We start from the raw sequence: 18,756 nt of genomic DNA, 5'->3' as shown, positions 1-18,756 counted from the left end.
AATAATTAGCAGAAAATGTATAAGAACGTTACAAAGGAGGCAGCAATTCAGCCTTTCGGGCTGACATGTTGGTAGACAGGTTTAAAAAGAGACAAACAAGCCTTGAAAATGTTCAATTTTGTGGGTGTTCTGCAATGGGTGTGCAGGAAGAATGTTTTGGGATTGAATATTGAAAATAGCTTACAGTATACAGTATGACCTAAACTAGTGGCAACCAATGGCTTCTCTTCATGCTAACATTATGCTATCAGACCAACGTGGCACTCCTTGTTTCAAGATGGTGACAATGAATTGTGGAACATGGGGCCCACATTGAAAAGTAAAACCATGTGCTTGAATTCTTACGTCCCTCACCTGTCTTTTATAAGCTAACATCAGCCACATACTGTATACTCCAAGTTGAGAAAAGGCATCTGGATACTTTACAAACACCCCTTGTGAAAAAGAAAAGCCATGATAGCAGGGAAGACCTCTGAGTTGAAACAAATTCAAATGATTATTTCTTTATTTATAGTTGACATCTTCAAATTAGTGCTCAACAGTTTTACATTTCAAATATGGACTTCTGTTTTATCCTTCTGATGAAACAGGTTCTATTTTAACAACCTTAATCTCTACAAGATTATGAGAATAGTACAAATGTTCCTAAATATGATTAATAAAAAAAGCTGTCAGTATCCAAACTGCAAAAGAACAGGTCGTTTAATTCAATGTGGTTTCTTTATTTTTCCTTCTTTTTCATCATAGGCTTAACATATTTCATTCTATACCGAAATATTTTGTAACTAACTACATAAAATTAAATAGTGTACTAGTAGACATTATTCAAGTAGTTATGTAAGGATGGCATACTCTGGACATTAGAGTAATGTTGTCTGCATCGAGGGCTTAATCAGAAGCACTTTTGCAGTGTCTCTCATGGCAAAATTAAAGGGAAATTGTTATAACTCATGGAATATATGCTGTTTGCATCTTAAATTATAGACTTTATTAACACAACAACCAAATATCAAGTACACTGGGTAGTGGCTTTGTGTTTACTAGAGGCCAGAGACAAGCCAAGTTAGAAAATCATGGATAAAACTACAGAGAAGAGCCTCCACACACACACAAAGCTCATTAATTCTATGTGTCACCTGTCCATTTCTCCTTTAGAGCAAATCAACACTATTTAGTGTTGATACTGTTTTAACATTTTGTATTGATTGAATCTCAGAATGTAACCTCTTCTTGCATTTTTCTTGCATTTCCAGCTCTACGATTTGTTCCTCAGCTTCTTAAGAGAGTCTTATATTTTTATTTAGTGTTTTCCATTTGGTTTGCATGTAATGTGATGGTGCTGTGTTCGCACCTTACTACAAATGATAAAAATATTGATTGCTTGGAACCGTACTTGAATCTCCTTGAAAAGTCCTTCTGTATGACACTATTTTGTTTCTTGTACTTAGTTCAGTATCATACCCTTTTCATGTGGCAAACATTTTCTTTTTAATAGAAATGTCACTGAAAAAAGTACCTTGAACATGTAAAATTCTTTATCTGTTTTTTCAGAATGAAGGTGTATTTTTCTCCATTTCTTCCGAAGTTATTATACAGAATCATAATTAGACTGATACAGTACAAAACAGCCATGACAGATGTTTGACCTTCTAATGACTGTCTGCACCATGCTGTCTAAAAACATGTTTTCAGGCAAGTCCAAGCATAACAAAATATTTTACTGGAAGTTTGCTGCATTTTTTCCCCCTTTGTGATATGAACAGAGAGTGATTGTTAATCAAGGCAAAGGACTGTATGTAAATTGTTTATACTTTTAAAATACACACAGACACTCTACAAAGTAGTATTTTAGAAGTAATATAGGAGTACATTGTTTTTTTTATTTTCCCATTTAAATAACATTTTGTATATTCTGAGCTATTGTAAGTATAAAGGTTTTGAAGAAGGCTTCTATTTCAGAAATAGTACATGTATACACATGTATTTATGTTGCCTGTAATGCTCAGTATTGTTTTATATTTCAAGCTTTAATGCTCAAGTGTTTCTAGAAGATGTATCTATTTTTGGCAGTGTTTTTATCCTAATTAACAAGAAAGTTTTAGTTCATCTCACCACACCTTATTTGTTCATGCTAGGTCTGGCCTCATCACATCTCTACCTCCTAACCTGAATTCACCACAGCATTTTGTTAGCTTTTTTATTAAAATCTTGACTTGTATGATGTTATTGCCACTGTTCACGATCATTATAACCTTTTGTTGGTTGTTGGTGACTAAGGTGATTTTTTATAGCAATTGAGGTATATTTTATGTATTTAGTGGTGTCATAAGTAGACCTGTCTTTATTATTAATTCATGTTTTGAATTTTTGATGATTGTTTATCTTAAACATTTTTAAAATAAAATGCCTATTAGTTAACCTACAGTGCATTATATCTGCCTCTAGTTCTCATTTTCTTTACACAATTATTTGATTTTCCCAATATACCACCTAATGCTCCTGACTACTTAAAATAAGTCACTCCATTGATAACAATCTTTGCATCATACAGTATGACACCAACACTCTTGGTGTCACACAACTTTGGTGTGCATTTTTAAAACTAGCACTTCAGAGCAGCATATGTTAATCCCTTTTTTAATATTAAAAGATGTTCTTTCCTTTTGCTGGTAAACGCTAAAATAGTATAAAAAATCCAGGATAAGTCAAAGGCAACACTGGCAACGTTTTGTCGTTTCCTGTCTCTTTGCTCATGTTTGTCATATTTTGTTTTCCAGGAAAACCATTATCTTACATGGTAGTGTTTTATTTTATTTCCTCTTATGATGGATAATGGCATGCTATTTTACTGAGACATAATAATAACTTAGATTGTAATCTGTGTTTGTGTTTTACAATATGCATTCTTTCCTATTTTCCTTGTTCTGACAGTCATTTAATATGAAAATATTGAGAAGGATTTTAAGAGCTTTACAGAGCTTGTGAAAGTGTTTTGCTGATTCATTTCTCCTTATTTTATAGGCTGTTGAATAATAATCATATAAGAAGAATTCCAAGAGCTGCATTTGAAGATCTGGAAAACCTTAAATATCTGTGAGTGTGCAGGACTAATGTGTTTTTCTCTTCTGTTTAAAGTGAAATGCAAGCCATACATTGACATTCTTAAAATTCTTTTTATGCATATATTGTACCTCTGTAATCTTACTAAAGTGAAATTCAGAAAGGAAGAAACAACATAAATTGTACATTTACAGGATAACTGATCTGATTTCTCTGAAGAAAATGCACCAGAAGATCTTTATTTTTATTTTACTGCACATCTTTCACATTGCATATACTCAGGACATTCTGTCACTCACCTTCAGTTACATGTTTTTGCCATTTCCTTTTTATTGGTCCTCTGGAGCAAACTGTACTGTAGGTTGGTGGTGCTCCTCTTTCTCCATTCTGTCAAGCTTATCATTCAATATTTTAGTAGTAGAATCCAGAGGTTACATTAATATCTGCAAGCTGAAACCAGATTATGAGGATGTTTTTTATTTAGTTTTATTTAGTTAGAACAATTTAGTTGTTCTGGCAGTGTATTTAGGGTCATCGTTGTTTTTAAAATCAAGCCTTTACCAACAGCTAATTTTCCTTAAGGTTATTAGTGTATTATATGACGTGAACTTTTATGTTAATTTGCAAACAAACCTTGACTTAACTTACAGCATGTGGTAGTGCATTGGAAATTGTTTTGAAAAGGTATGTTAGCCCTTATTTTTAACTAACAATCAGTTCTCCAACATATCTTATCCCATCAGAGGAAACAGCTTAGACACTTTATCAAAACTGTTATGATATGAAGAGCTGTGGTATGAGAACTTGCAGAAAAACGTCAAGATGCCTAGTCAAAAGCACAGTCTAGAAGAATGTTGTGGGCGCACACCGTGATGTTAATTAACTCAAGATAAAACTGTGAGAACTGTTTGGTAGATTGGTGGGAGTAGGGTGCCTGCAGTACAACATACAGTAGCTGTTAAAATAAATCTTTGGGGTTGGATTAATAATGCACAGACAGGAGGAATAGTATCATAATTTGTCTGCCAGTTTTTTTTTCAAAAGGGTTACAGAGACTAGTGTGTGCAGTTGTTACTGCACAGTAACCTACAGTCTACTACATGTCTTACACTTTTTGGCAGATCTGGGGCTTGAAATGAGAAGTTTCTGATGCTCCTGTAATTTCACTACTCGACCACCTGGCGTGGAAAGTGTCATTTCATTCATCTTTGTCATTCAGTGCGGAAGGAGACATTTGGCTCAAATCTTGCGTTTTTGACATTTTAATGACTGTACACACTGCAGGAATAAACTTAAATGTTAAACTGGATGGAATGAAGGAATGATAAACCATAACCCAACTGGATAGAGCACTAACAGATGGTATTGGACTATTAAATGTCTGTGACGATGGCTTTAGTATATACAGGTATTATTGCAAACAGGGGGGAGTATTTCAATGACATGTCCCCGTTCTCTTTATTTTTATAATGCTTGACACTACCGTATACGCTGATTCTTCTTTTGTCCATTGTATTTCAGTAAAATTCGTAGTATACAGTGCCTTGCGAAAGTATTCGGCCCCCTTGAACTTTTCAACCTTTTGCCACATTTCAGGCTTCAAACATAAAGATATACATTTTTTATTTTATGTGAAGAATCACCAACAAGTGGGACACAATTGTGAAGTGGAACGAAATCTATTGGATTTTTGAAACTTTTTTAACTAATAAAAAAATGAAAAGTGGGGCGTGCAAAATTATTCGGCCCCTTTACTTTCAGTGCAGCAAACTCACTCCAGAAGTTCAGCGAGGATCTCTGAATGATCCAATGTTGTCCTAAATGACTGATGGTGATAAATAGAATCCACCTGTGTGTAATCAAGTCTCTGTATAAATGCACCTGCTCTGTGATAGTCTCAAGGTTCTGTTGAAAGCGCAGAGAGCATCATGAAGACCAAGGAACACACCAGGCAGGTCCGTAATACTGTTGTGGAGAAGTTTAAAGCCGGATTTGGATACAAAAAGATTTCCCAAGCTTCAAACATCCCAAGGAGCACTGTGCAAGCGATCATCTTGAAATGGAAGGAGTATCAGACCACTGCAAATCTACCAAGACCTGGCCGTCCCTCTAAACTTTCAGCTCAGACAAGGAGAAGACTGATCAGAGATGCAGCCAAGAGGCCCATGATCACTCTGGATGAACTGCAGAGAACTACAGCTGAGGTGGGAGAGTCTGTCCATAGGACAACAATCAGTCTTACACTGCACAAATCTGGCCTTTATGGAAGAGTGGCAAGAAGAAAGCCATTTCTCAAAGATATCCATAAAAAGTCTCGTCTAAAGTTTGCCACAAGCCACCTGGGAGACACCCCAAACATGTGGAAGAAGGTGCTCTGGTCAGATGAAACCAAAATCGAACTTTTTGGCCACAATGCAAAACGATATGTTTGGCGTAAAAGCAACACAGCTCATCACCCTCAACACACCATCCCCACTGTCAAACATGGTGGTGGCAGCATCATGGTTTGGGCCTGCTTTTCTTCAGCAGGGACAGGGAAGATGGTTAAAATTGAGGGGAAGATGGATGCAGCCAAATACAGGACCATTCTGGATGAAAACCTGTTGGAGTCTGCAAAAGACCTGAAACTGGGACGGAGATTTATCTTCCAACAAGACAATGATCCCAAACATACAGCAAAATCTACAAAGGAATGGTTCACAAATAAACGTATCCAGGTGTTTGAATGGCCAAGTCAAAGTCCAGACCTGAATCCAATCGAGAATCTGTGGAAAGAGCTGAAAACTGCTGTCCACAAACGCTCTCCATCCAACCTCACTGAGCTCGAGCTGTTTTGCAAGGAAGAATGGGCAAGAATTTCAGTCTCTCGATGTGCAAAACTGATAGAGACATACCCCAAGCGACTTGCAGCTGTAATCGCAGCAAAAGGTGGCTCTACAAAGTATTAACGCAAGGGGGCCGAATAATTTTGCACGCCCCACTTTTCATTTTTTTATTAGTTAAAAAAGTTTCAAAAATCCAATAGATTTCGTTCCACTTCACAATTGTGTCCCACTTGTTGGTGATTCTTCACATAAAATAAAAAAATTATATCTTTATGTTTGAAGCCTGAAATGTGGCAAAAGGTTGAAAAGTTCAAGGGGGCCGAATACTTTCGCAAGGCACTGTATATAACTCATTACATCACTTTTTATTCTCTTATGTTTTTAATTGCTGTTCTATATCAATAAGCTATAGGAGCAGTGATTGAATAATTTATGCAGTTAAGGTAAAAAAACAGAAATGTTCCAATTATGCTTGGGATGTGGCTCATGTTGGCTGGGTGAAATGATACTTGTGTTGTTGGAACTTTGACATCTGACTTAAGCATGCTGCCATAAATAGAAGTGCTTTGTATTTAAATTTCTTTGAAGGGTACATTAGGATGAACTGTAACTCCATTAATAAAGCACACAGTAGTACAGTTTATACTGTAGGTTCATATTTTTATACCATCCTTGCCACCATTCTTTTGATTGATATTTACATATAAAATCACATTTTTTGTGACTTTGCACAGGTATAAAAATATGAATTAATGAACAATGTGTTTTAATGACCAATATTACAAATTATACCGACCTTCTAATTCCATGTTATTGAACTCACCCATTTAAAGGAACAAGTAGAGGTTAATTCCTGACTGAAAACAGTAAAGAAAAAAAACATTTTGGCTGTGGGGCTGCCTTCACAAATGATGGCTTGTTTTTGCTGTATGTGCTTTTCTTTTCTATTTTTCAGCATGGAATTAACATTTTGCTATTTTGTGACTCTGACACTGACACAACATGCTCTCACCTCTTAAACATAGAAAAGGTTTCTTAGTGTCAATATATACAGTTCATAATGCTAAATAATTTTATTTCATAATGTTTCTAATGTTCTTATGTTTTATTCATATATTAATGTAACACAATTTATAGAGTGAAACATATTAATTTTTATAATTGCAGGTTATGGCTACCATCTAGCATCTCAAAAAGACTGGATATTTCCATACCTTCACAATGTTATTTTAGGGTTATAATTAATAAATGGCCGGTGAATACAAAGTTTAATTACTTTACAAAAGAGCTGTCCATTACACAACACAAACATGTCATCTGAGTCCAAAACATAACCCAGGTTCAAATGATGTAGCTTATGAACAATCTGATCAAACAACAAGACATTTCTTGCATGGTGTCAGCTAAAATACTTCATTTTATCATGTGTTGACCGAATATGTATGAGCCTCAAAATAGTCTACATCAAAAATGTTTTCATTACATTAAATAGTTTCTGTATAAATGTGAATATGTTTACATTAGTTTCTGTATAAATCTGAATATCTTGATGATGCAGACATGTCTATGTTCAAACTAAATTAATTGATGTAGCATATTTTAACTTATTTAGTTTTAACCCAAACACAATCAATACACAATTCAGTATGCTGTATAATTCTGAATTAATGCTCTTCATTGGATGAGAGGAGTTCAGCGTAGCCAGTTTGATTAGGTAATGAATGGAGGTAAATGCTTCATATATTTTAGAAGATTTGTAAACATAAATCTGACCTTGAGGGATGTGCAATGTTTCAAACAGGTACTGATATCAATAATGGTTTAAGTGATCCATGTAATTAATTAATTATATTAATCATGTTATGTAGATTAAATGTCAGTTTATATTTAACCAGATCCTCAGGTGGTCATGTGGTCATCTACACAATCTAGAGGACACAAATGAAAATTATTGGGAAGCACATCGTGAAACTGAGAACCTGGGATACTTTTTTTGAGAAAGTAGTGTGGGAGTCTGCAACAAGCTCCCCAGCTAGTTTGTCAAATAACTGGATGGGATTCTCAGCAGCCAAGCGATTGACCAGGTAGTCTCCTCTCATTTGCAGCATTTCTTGTGTCCTTATGCTCTTCTTAGCTGTTAAATGGAATCTCTTCCACCTTAATTGCCTCCTTCAGTAGGCATGGACTTGCAAACTCCTGAATGGAGTAGTACTTGGATGTTTGTGGTCTACATGCTGTACTGCAGAAGCACAGAAATAAGCAAAAAAAATAAACCTTGTATCTCATTTTAGTCAACATTATAGACCACAGTATGCACGGTTTGCACCTGTGATTTCTGTTCAGAAATCATTGTAGGAAGTAAACTGCACAATAGCTACAAACAACATTGTGAAACAAAGGAAGCATTTGCTGTGCGACTCATTGATGTTGCTAAAAAAAGGTTCATTTTGAGGCTTTGCAGTTTCTTTCTTATGACTCATTAGCTGTGTGTAAACCAGCTCCTCTCAGCTGTGGTGTATGAGTTCTGTCTGAGTTTATCTAAGTGTGTCTGAAATGTTTAGTTTGTGCATTGCTCTTTTTGGCCTTTGTTCTGGTCCTGTTCTTTGTCATCAGTGTTGTTGCTTTCCATAGAGATCTGTGTTACAAAGGCGGAAAATATGAAACCGTTTCTTTCATTTAGGTCTAGTTTTTATTTGCATTTCATAGCTCCTTAAAGTTATTGTCCTTGTTTTGGTGCATAACAAGGATCAATTTTGATTGTTTTTGCAATCATAAAAAAAGTTCCTCAGAGTTTTATGATAAAGTTACATCCTAAAATTTGGGAGCTACTGTCAGCTGTTTTAGTTCCTTTATTGTCTTGATGTTGTGGATCTTGTGGATGCCCACTTTGTATTCCTAGAGGATTTGTTCCTTGTCTTATTCTAGACTCTGTATCATATTTAACTTTAAAACAGTAAAAGACATTTCGTTTACTTGTTACACACCCTGGCATGGGCAAAACATTTTTTTTTCATTTAACAGGTTTAGTTTTAAAAGTGAAAATTCCTAATGGCTAAATAACTACTGTATGTGAAACATCATAGTAATGTGTTTGAATGGAGTATATTAAAACCCAAATATTTTTTTCACCTGATTTTTCTATTTTTTTTGTCACAAGCCCAATCAGACATCCCGTCTTGCTACCTGTATAGAGTCTAACTTATTGAGTGTCATATAAAACCCTTCAGTGTGCAGTAATTGGAATTTATAAGACGCTGAAAATGATGTAGGTAACTAATGTGTAAGGAACATATATATATTTTTTGTGGAAGATAATCTTAAAAACTGGTGGGATTGAAGGGAACGTCATGTCCAACAGCTCTGGCCACCTTATGTGTGATGCGTGCAATGGAATTGCTGACTGAATTTCTAAAAAGCCCTTTTGTTAGAAATGCGTTAAAGGCTGTAAAAGCCTGGGTCAAAGGGACAGATCAATCTGTTTTAATGGGATGTAAAAGAGATTTCCTCATGTCTTGACACTTTACGACCTCACAAGTGCCAAGGAAATGACTTATTAATATTCTGTTCTCTCACTTCCCACAGATCAGTATCCCAATGGGAAGTATAAAGTGACCTGATCTTAAACAAGAGGGGTGGTGGATTTGGGGGAGGGGGGTAGAATTGAGCCAGACAGCCAGTTTAAAGAGAAACAAAAGAACAGTCAATATCTACAGCTCAGAATATTCCTGACTATCAAGCCTGTCCTAAGGTTCTTGGTCTTTTGTGAAACAACAAAGCCTTATTGTCTTAGGGCTGTAAGAAAGATGTATGCTTGACTGTGATTATTAGCTAAGATGTTCAGTGTTTTGTACCAGCGGCTGAAGTTCATTAGTGTGCATTTAAAGTACTCATAACAGTACAAACAATAGTGCAATCCCAAATAGTAAATGTTGTTAGTTGGTTATTATTGACTTGTTCTTGAGTAAGGGACTAATATTCGTAAAACCATTCAAAGGGAAAAACCTTTCTTAACTAAGTTAAATTCTGAGCTGGAAGTATCCATGCTATAAAGTTATTTAATTGTATAGTGGAATTTTAGCCTTTTATTGCCAAGAGCAAGAAATAAAATGGTTGGAATGAATAAGTCGATACATATAATTTTTTAACGACAATTGATATTGCAAACTTTCAGCAAGGACAATCTCTGATAAGTTAAGTTTTAGATTACACTAGATTCTTTTTAGATTTCATTTTAGATTTCTTTTAAGTACACTTTTTCTACTTTCAGTAAACAAAGTCTTGTTTGTGCACCTTTAAAAAAATTGGTGTCGTTTCTCTTTAGATTATCTTTGCTGTTAATTTAGGCTTTTTATGATGAAGTATATTTCTGAAAAATATGGCTTGAATTTTGACAACTTCATTTTGAACTTTGGATCTATGTTTGTCTGGCATTTGGTTTAAAGTACCATTTGTGTGCCTTACTATTTGGATAAATATGGAAATGGGATGCATAAAATGTTCCCATGTATTTTTTTGCAAAAATGAACAACTTCTGTTATATGAACTGCAGTATCAATTAGACAAATTGAATCTGCAAATTTATATTTTCTCTTAACATCAAACCTCTTCTTTCCAGTTTAATTGAATCCCCCAAATGGGAAACAACAGAAACAATAAAACACTTTAACAAATGGTGCAGTTTTATTTCAAGAACATTAAAAGATGTGTAACCCCTGAATTTGTTTAAACCACTGTGTTCCTAAAGTAATACAATATCCCTCCAAATTGACCTCCTGTGTGTTTACTAATATTACTGATTATTTCTTGTTTCAGCTATTTGTACAAGAATGAAATCCAATCAATTGACAGACAAGCATTTAAGGGACTTGTCTCTCTAGAACAACTGTAAGTGACTTCTCCTGACTCCTCTAATCCTTTCCTTCCCTCTGCGTGACTTGTTATCTCTTCATGTTGGAGTTCTGCATGACTTGTATGCAACCCTGTATGTAAACATGAATATTACTTGCATGTCCTGCATAGAAGATATTAGCCTAAGGATTTGAGTGCATCTCAGGCACTTTAAAAGACATTCAAGCAGTTACCTACGTGTAAGCATTTCAAGCATTTTTAATAAATATTCTCCACTTGACAATTGTTCTCTCTTCTCCCTGTTCAATATTCTATACTATCTATTTGCTATCATTGATTGATATTTAAACTTAAAGAGTAATGTTCTAACTTAAATGTTTAATTTACCCTTTTCAATTGTAATTTTGTATTCTCGATTTTGTTACAGTATTGCATGCATTTCATTGGAACTGCAAATTAACTACATTGTTTTGTATAAAAAAGCAAAATATGTAGCCTTGCTCTTAATATTCTGTGAAACAAATTGTGCATTAATTTGGGTTTCTGGAAAACTTAGCTTCATTGAAGTTAACATCGAACATTCTGCAATTTATTCATCTGTAGATGATGTGGTTTCTTAAAGATTTGCATAATTATTTTGTTTTACAGTATGGTACATCTCTGAAATGTTTGGGTTCTGATAGAATATGCTTTTTAAAATTTCATTCCAATTAACAGCAAAGTACCATACTGAATACTAATCATTTAAGCACCATAGCAATATAGAATCAATTTACTCTAAGTTTAGCATGTCTAAGATCAATATATAACTTTTTAAACTAGTATTCAGTTTTTATGGTTGAATTTGCACATCAGAAGTCATTTCTTTATTTAAAGTTACAACATTCTGTTAGTGGTAGGTAATGGGTAACAAAGATTGAGTTGTGTTTTTTATATTAAGGACATATACTGTAATATAGAGGAACAAGTAATAGGTTTATTCCATGCTGAAAAGAGAAGAAAGAAAACACAGCTATTTCAGCCGTGGAGCCTTCTTCAGGTTCACACCTGGTGTGTTCTTTCTTCTCTTTTCAGCATGGAATAAACTTATTGTTCCTTTGCAGCCTATGCATGCTGACACAGCTACCCACATGAACTACTTCATATAATGTAGTCAATAAACAGTCATTGATACTCTTCTCTTGATGAGCAGAGTTACAGGTAGTATAATTAGTTTACCTTTGTTGATAAAGAACACTTCTCTTGTACAATTTAAAAATCAGGACTGTCCAAACCTGATCCTGAAAGTAGAGTGTGTCTTGTGGGTATTCTTGATCTCTGTATCTGAAGAACTGGGAGAAGTAGTTACTTGTATAATGATTAACTGATTTAAGTCATTAAAGGCTGAATTGAATGGAATCTTGCAGAGAAACTGGTCCTTCAAGACATAGTGTGATATTTATGGTTGTGATGACATAGAAAATACTAAACAACCATGTTTTAGTCTGTCAAGGTAATTAAATTAAATATCTGCAAATTCGAACAGATTGATTGTGCACAGTCACTCATGTAGATACTGTATGAACTGGAAATTAATGAGTAAAAAAAAGCCTATATGTGCTGTGTCAACCAGATCAACCAGGAAATGACAACATTTTAATATGAAAATGTACTGCAATATTGTTTTTATCAGATCTTACAGCAAGAGAAGTTCTAACTGAATAACAATAACCAATTTTAAATTGCTAACCACAGATTTATGTTTTGTGAATAAAATAAATCCCAACATTTTGTTTTACAGCATGCTATTTGAAACACTAAATAAATTCTCCATGAAAAATATTTTTTTGGCTTAGTCTTTAATTTTAGGACCACTCACATTTTGGCAGACAAGATATTAATTTTACATCCTTATCAGTCACTGATGTAATAATAATGTGCAAGGAGGGAAAATATTTTGCTTCTCTGAAAAATATAGTCTGCATTTTGTGCTATTACTCCCCCGTTGTTTTTCTTAGTGACAGTGTCTTAAGGAAAGCTTTGGTTCTGCAACCATGTTATTGGATGTAACTAATCAGGTTCAGCAACTTCTGTTGTTGTTGAATGTTGACAGTTTGGGGTGTTGCAGTAACTGAATTGTTTCAATAACTGAGTCCTTCATCTTTGAGCAGAGTATCCACTATGTCCCTTTATTGATTAAAAACATCCTCCTTTTCTGACACATAAGGAGAAATGCTAAGAGCACAACTCGTCTTCCAATTCCTTACTGTCTAATGTTCTTGATTCCTTGCAAGTTTAGAGCATCTGTAGTGTAGCTGCATGGAATTGCTTTCTTGGTTTTCCTTAAATGGGGAGTTTTATTTTGATAAAAAAACATTCAGTGATTCTTAGGGCAGGTGGGGCTTCTTTACACAAAGGGTTGTTGGAGTATAGAACAAGCTACCCATACCTTATGTTAATACTCATACCATCATGAAATGGCTGGATGAGACCCACAGATCAATTTGCTGCTAAGACAAAACAAGTTAGAAGGTCCAAATGGTCTCGTCTCATTCTCCATCTTTCTTAATGCACTGTTAAACATTTTGACTTGTGCTATGACAAATGTAGTAATGGGACTGAATTATTGTTGTTTTTTTCTTTTAGGACAATGGATGTGTTACTTTTCTAACTCAATAGTCAACAATTTTGGACCTGTAGTATAGTTACATATTTATTGCATTCAAAAAAATTGTCAGCAGTTCCAATGCACTCAAAATATTGAATACCACTGCTATGTATTAATTGAGTTCTTTATCTGAATGTTATGAAATTAGAACATTTTGACTGTAAACTACATGCCAAATCGTATGTAGTTGTTAGATTCTTATTACAAGTACTATATTAGTGTTATAATGTATTAAATTGTAAATTTCCAGTTTTGGCACTTGTGGTTTAAAAATCTCAACGTATTACAGTCCCTGTGCCTTTTAGTAGATTCTAGTTGATCTAATATTGTCATTTTATGATTTTTTGACAGTATATAATGCATTCCCATGTGGTCTGAATATTGACACAACAATGTGAGTGATAGGAAGGTTCTACTGTACAAATCTCTTTTAATGTATAGTATATTACATTTTAATATATAGTATTTACAGATCTATCATGCACCCTAAATTACATACCACTAAGTGTTGCGGTGTATGATTATGTTTTGTTGTTTAAAAAGGATGATTTATAAGTGAAATTTTAGTGCGCAAATCTGAGTATCTCAGCATAGCATTATCTAGTAAACATTTATTTGGAACACCTACATTTTTTTAAACAAATCTTTTTGAGTAGGTGTCGAAGAAGTGTTGTTTACTATATGTTGTCTACTAAAAAGTTATATTATTCAGTGTTTTCTCAAGTCATTTTTTCTCCTTTTCGTGTCTTTTTTATGTAATGTATTTGTAGTTTAAAAAAAATATTTTTTAGAGCCATACTGTGGGAATATCCGTGTTCTGACTTTAGTGTGGTTTAAAGTATTTATTAAAAAAATACTTTTTGTTTTGTAATTGATAAGAACTGAAATAAAACAACCCAAACACTAACCACTAGTAATAGCATACTCCTTTATCTCTGATATTTGAGAAACAATACAGGTTGGACCATTTAAGCAAAGTGTTAGTTAACCAATCACATGGAATTTATATTTCAGCCTTTTTATGCTTACCTAACATCTATTTTTAAACAAGTGTCTCATGTCAACCGTGGAATTCCTAGTAAGATTACTTCATCGTCATTTCTTTCCGTGCATGAAAACCACACTTTCTGGAATTTTTATGTTAAAGCCACAGGAGATAATTGATTTGGCTAGTTTTGTGCTTAATTTACAATTAACCCTCACATTTCTCTTCCTTTACATATCGCTGGGAGAAATAGGGGTTTTTCCAAATTAAAGTCTGTCAGTGGAAACAGGATGCCAAGAGTAATAACTTATATGGCTTTAAGCTAAAACAGCTAGTACACATTTGAAAATTAATTACTGTCATTTACATGATGCTGCAGATTGAAAGTTTTGTAACAGGCTATTTACATTCAATAAACTAAGCTAAAAAATGCAGTTCTGTAATCTGTAAGAAAGACATGCATGTACTATGCTTTCAGACTGCACATGGATCTGGAGACCTGATGCTCTTGGTCTCTTACAGGTACCTGCACTTCAACCAGATAGAAACCTTGGAGCCAGAATCATTTACTCACCTTCCAAAGCTTGAACGACTGTGAGTATTTCATGTTCTATACGTTTGGGCACACACTTACATTTTGTGGTGAACTAACATTTCATTCTCCAGCTTTTAAGAAAAAACAGCATTTTTCAAAATGGCTAGTTTATTATTGGAAAAGCTTATTAGATTTTGTTTTAATTTTGAGTAATGACAGTTCATAGTAATACAGCATAATCGAGGAGTTTGTGGGAGTGGAGGGAGATATTTCTAAATTTTGTTGGCATTTTTTAAAATAGTCCTTTTTAATTACTCATACCATTTGTGTGAATTTTCAAACTTATATAAAGATGGCAAGGTTGTCAAATAATGGATGCCAACATATTCATAAATTAGGAATCTATTCCCTACCCTTATTTATGTATTTGTTCCTTACTGATTAGCTGTGTTATAAACTGCAGTAGTAGAGCTTCTTTATGACTAATTGGAACACTTTATTCAGCTACTTTTCTACCTGCTATTGTCCTGCTCTAGCATGTTAAAATAAACAGTTAAATACTTGCTCAATCAGTAACCATCCATAAATGAACCAGATGCTAGGATTTGGAACAAAATTGATTTCCTATGAATGTGATTATGGGCCTACACTGGATAGTTTCTAGAATCCAAGGACTTCCAAAATGTGAACCTCAATACAATGCAGTTACTTTTAGCTCCCAAAGGGATGATTTGCTTCTGCAGGTGTGGTTTCATAAGTTCACAGATCCAAGTGTATAACCTCATTATAAAAACATGGCTCAAAATAACTTGTAAGCTTATTCTCTCACAGTTCTATACTGAAAGTAATTTTCAGTTTCTCCTCTTTCCTGCCGGACAACTGCTGTAGGAAGGCTATTCCCTGCGAACATCTTGGTCTGGTATTAGAACTATAGCAGATCTGTTTTAATGTAATGCTGAACTGAAAACATAAAAACACAAATTGAATTTCTGTCTGCCATTTGTTGAAAGCATACAAATCTAAAATTGTAACCATTAATGTGCCAGGATGTTTAGAATACCCAACCCTATTGCCGGGCTTCAGGGTATCTTTTTTTACTACTACAGTCCAATGATAAAACTAAATGTAAGTGTTTGAGGCTACCAGCTCTCCGGGGATACAGATCAGTACCCACAACAGAAAAGGAACCAATAAACTCTCCCATCTGACATTCCTGTCCTGACTTACATTACTGTAAGATTGATTATGCATAGTAATACTATTATGCATACTGTAGACTGTAATCTTTTAAATTTTACAAAGCACGAAAATATAAACAGAAACTAGACATTGTATTACAGAAAACGGAGATGCAATAAGAAACATTAACATTAATCTGTATAGACATTAAATAGGGAGCTGCATCAGTATGAGTAGGCTGCAAAGGAGCCTTTCCATGCTGAAAGGTAAAGGAAAGAACAACAACGAGCCTTCTTCAAGTGTGTAAATCTCTGGGCATTTGTAAATATTGCCAGTGGCTGCATCGTTGCCATGTTACAGCCTCATTCTGCCAGATCTCAGGAGCCGAATAAGGCTGGGCCTGGTCCATACTGGGATGAGAAAACCCCAAGGAAATTCTTCTTGCTGCTGCAAGTGTTGGGCCAATGCATGATGTTCTTCCCACTAGACCAGAAGTTTCAAAATCAGTGTCCTGGTATGTTTGCCAGGGAAATGGTGTTGTAGTCTTTCAGATAAGGCTTTAAGCCTGGGATATTTAATAAACACTTGTTTATTAAATATCTCATGGCAGCTTTCAAAAGAGTGAAAAGAAGTGTGTTTTAAAAGAGTAAATTCTACTTTGGGTTTGTATAGTGTGAGCTGAAGTGACCTGTTAATTCAATTGGCAAAGTAATTTCTCATTTTTCATCCTCAACTGCTGTATGTTGAGACTACTGGCACACAATGGCTGCTTTGCTTCAGCTAGGTGGGTGCTGCCCAGCAATTAAGTGGATTTCCCCCCTTTCTATGAAAATTACTTTTGAGATCTTTAGGGATCCTTAGGTAAGTATAAAGAATGACTAAATTTAATTTAAATCTAAAAATTAAGGAATGAATACCATACAGTTTAGATCAGAAACTGAGGAAAACAGAAGTAATGGAGCTTAAAAAACTATGGAGTATGGACCATTAAGGAATAATTAAATTGCATTGTAAGAGTTTTAAAGCTGTAGGGGATGTGTGAATACAGGCCACACTCATCGATGATGGTAAGAATGTAGTTGAAGGGTCACATTGTCTCAAGAAGAGGTGTTAATTACAGGCAGTAAGGCTGTCAGTATTTAAACAGCTGCAGAGGAAAAGCACAGCTGTTCCTCATCTCCTGAAAAACACATTCTCTACATCAGGTATAGTATACATTCACAAAACTTCAAAACATGCTTTTAAAAACCAGTCATTTGCAGCTTGTATACTGCATCCTGGAAGGGCTTCAACAGCCAGATTGCATCTGTGGTAACTGCCACAAAATCCAGATACTGAATGAAAAGGATAATGCACTGGAGAAGGAACTTAAAGAACTGAATGTGCTCCAAGGGACTGAGGAAATGAGAAAACCATTCAAGGAAGTGTGCACCCTGGATTGGCAGAGAAACATGTAGAAAAAAAATGAGAGAAGCTGGTCCCAGGTGTTGAAATTAAATACATTTCAGCAACCTACCTAGCATCACATCACCAAACAGCTTTGTTCCACTCCAAGACCTCAACTCAGATGTGAGAGTTCAAGGCCAGGACACCTCCATTGCTGACCAGAAAACCCCGAATGTGACTACAACTACTGTCAGCCGTACTACAGAAGGAGAAATGGTTCAGAACACCGCAACTGTTATTTTTAAGGAATGCTTCCAGCCCAAGGCAAAAGTGAAAAACCACAAATATTAATCATATGACATCTGAACAAAGTAGACACCTACTGTATGTCGTCTTGAAACAAGGATCCACAAAGAAGACCAGGAACATTTACACTACAAATGAAAGAAACAGTTTAAATGAGGTAGAATGAACTTAGATGGATATGTTATCAGAGGAAAAATGGTAGCATTTTTAAAAGGGTCTGCTTGGATATCTGAAGAGTTAGCAACTGAAAATAAACAGTACCCCAAATGGTTAAACAAATCATTTTAGAAAGTATAAGGGAAAATATAGCACTTTATAGAATACTTTAAAACAACAGGACCCAATTAAAGAAAATTACAATTAATTGCAATCACAGATTAAAGAGCATATTAGGCTAAGAAAGAAAGTAAAAAATGAAATGGTCAGGTTTACTTGGATCGAGTAAGTGTACCCAAAACAACAATGGTAAACTTCTTGATGATGGGTGATTCACTAAGGAAGAAGTTGACAGCTTGCCTTAGGCAGCACAACAAACTCAGGAAACTAGTCATGATTGCAGATGATACCAAATTAGCAGGATTAGCTAACACTGTAGAAGTAGATGAAATTCAAAAAGATGAAGATAATCTTCAAGACTGGACAAACACCTGGCTGATGATGTTTAATTTAGACAAGTACAGGGTTTTACATGCAGGATGTAAAAACAAACTATAAATACCAAATGGGAAATGCTGAGCTTGAAGAGGCTACTTATGAAAACTTGGGTGTATACAGTATGTTGACACATTATTTACAGCCTACAGTGTGGGGAAGCTATAAATAAGGCACACAAAATATTAGGCTATACAGTCAGAAGTGTAGAATGTATACAAAGGACTTTTGTGTCAAAATTGTTTAGCATTCTAGAAAGGCCTTATTTAGAATATCCTGTACAATTTTAGTCACCATGTTACAAAAAAGATATTTCTGCTCAGAAATCCAGATC

At 34.8% G+C, this 18,756-nt stretch overlaps 1 protein-coding gene across 5 annotated transcripts in view; it reads left to right on the top strand.

Moving 5' to 3' along the window:
- pxdn (peroxidasin) overlaps window positions 1–18,756 on the top strand; it is a 92,756-nt gene that overhangs the window by 35,784 nt on the left and 38,216 nt on the right. For 4 of the 5 annotated variants that reach the window (XR_015935489.1, XM_088626514.1, XM_088626513.1 and 1 more), the window contains exons 3-5: window positions 3,022–3,093; window positions 10,698–10,769; window positions 14,888–14,959. Coding sequence is in view for 4 of the 5 variants with exons in the window: in XM_088626514.1 (XP_088482640.1) it covers window positions 3,022–3,093; window positions 10,698–10,769; window positions 14,888–14,959 (216 nt within the window). In the remaining variant the exon portion in view is untranslated. The remainder of the gene's footprint in view (window positions 1–3,021; window positions 3,094–10,697; window positions 10,770–14,887; window positions 14,960–18,756) is intronic. The other variant, XM_088626515.1, reaches the window with a different exon arrangement.

This window comes from Lepisosteus platostomus, chromosome 3 (assembly GCF_059453375.1).
Source record: "Lepisosteus platostomus isolate fLepPlt1 chromosome 3, fLepPlt1.hap1, whole genome shotgun sequence".
In the NCBI taxonomy this organism is placed as follows: domain Eukaryota; kingdom Metazoa; phylum Chordata; class Actinopteri; order Semionotiformes; family Lepisosteidae; genus Lepisosteus; species Lepisosteus platostomus.
The sequence above is the reverse complement of the archived record's forward strand: the minus strand, read 5'-3'. Positions and strand labels throughout refer to the sequence as shown.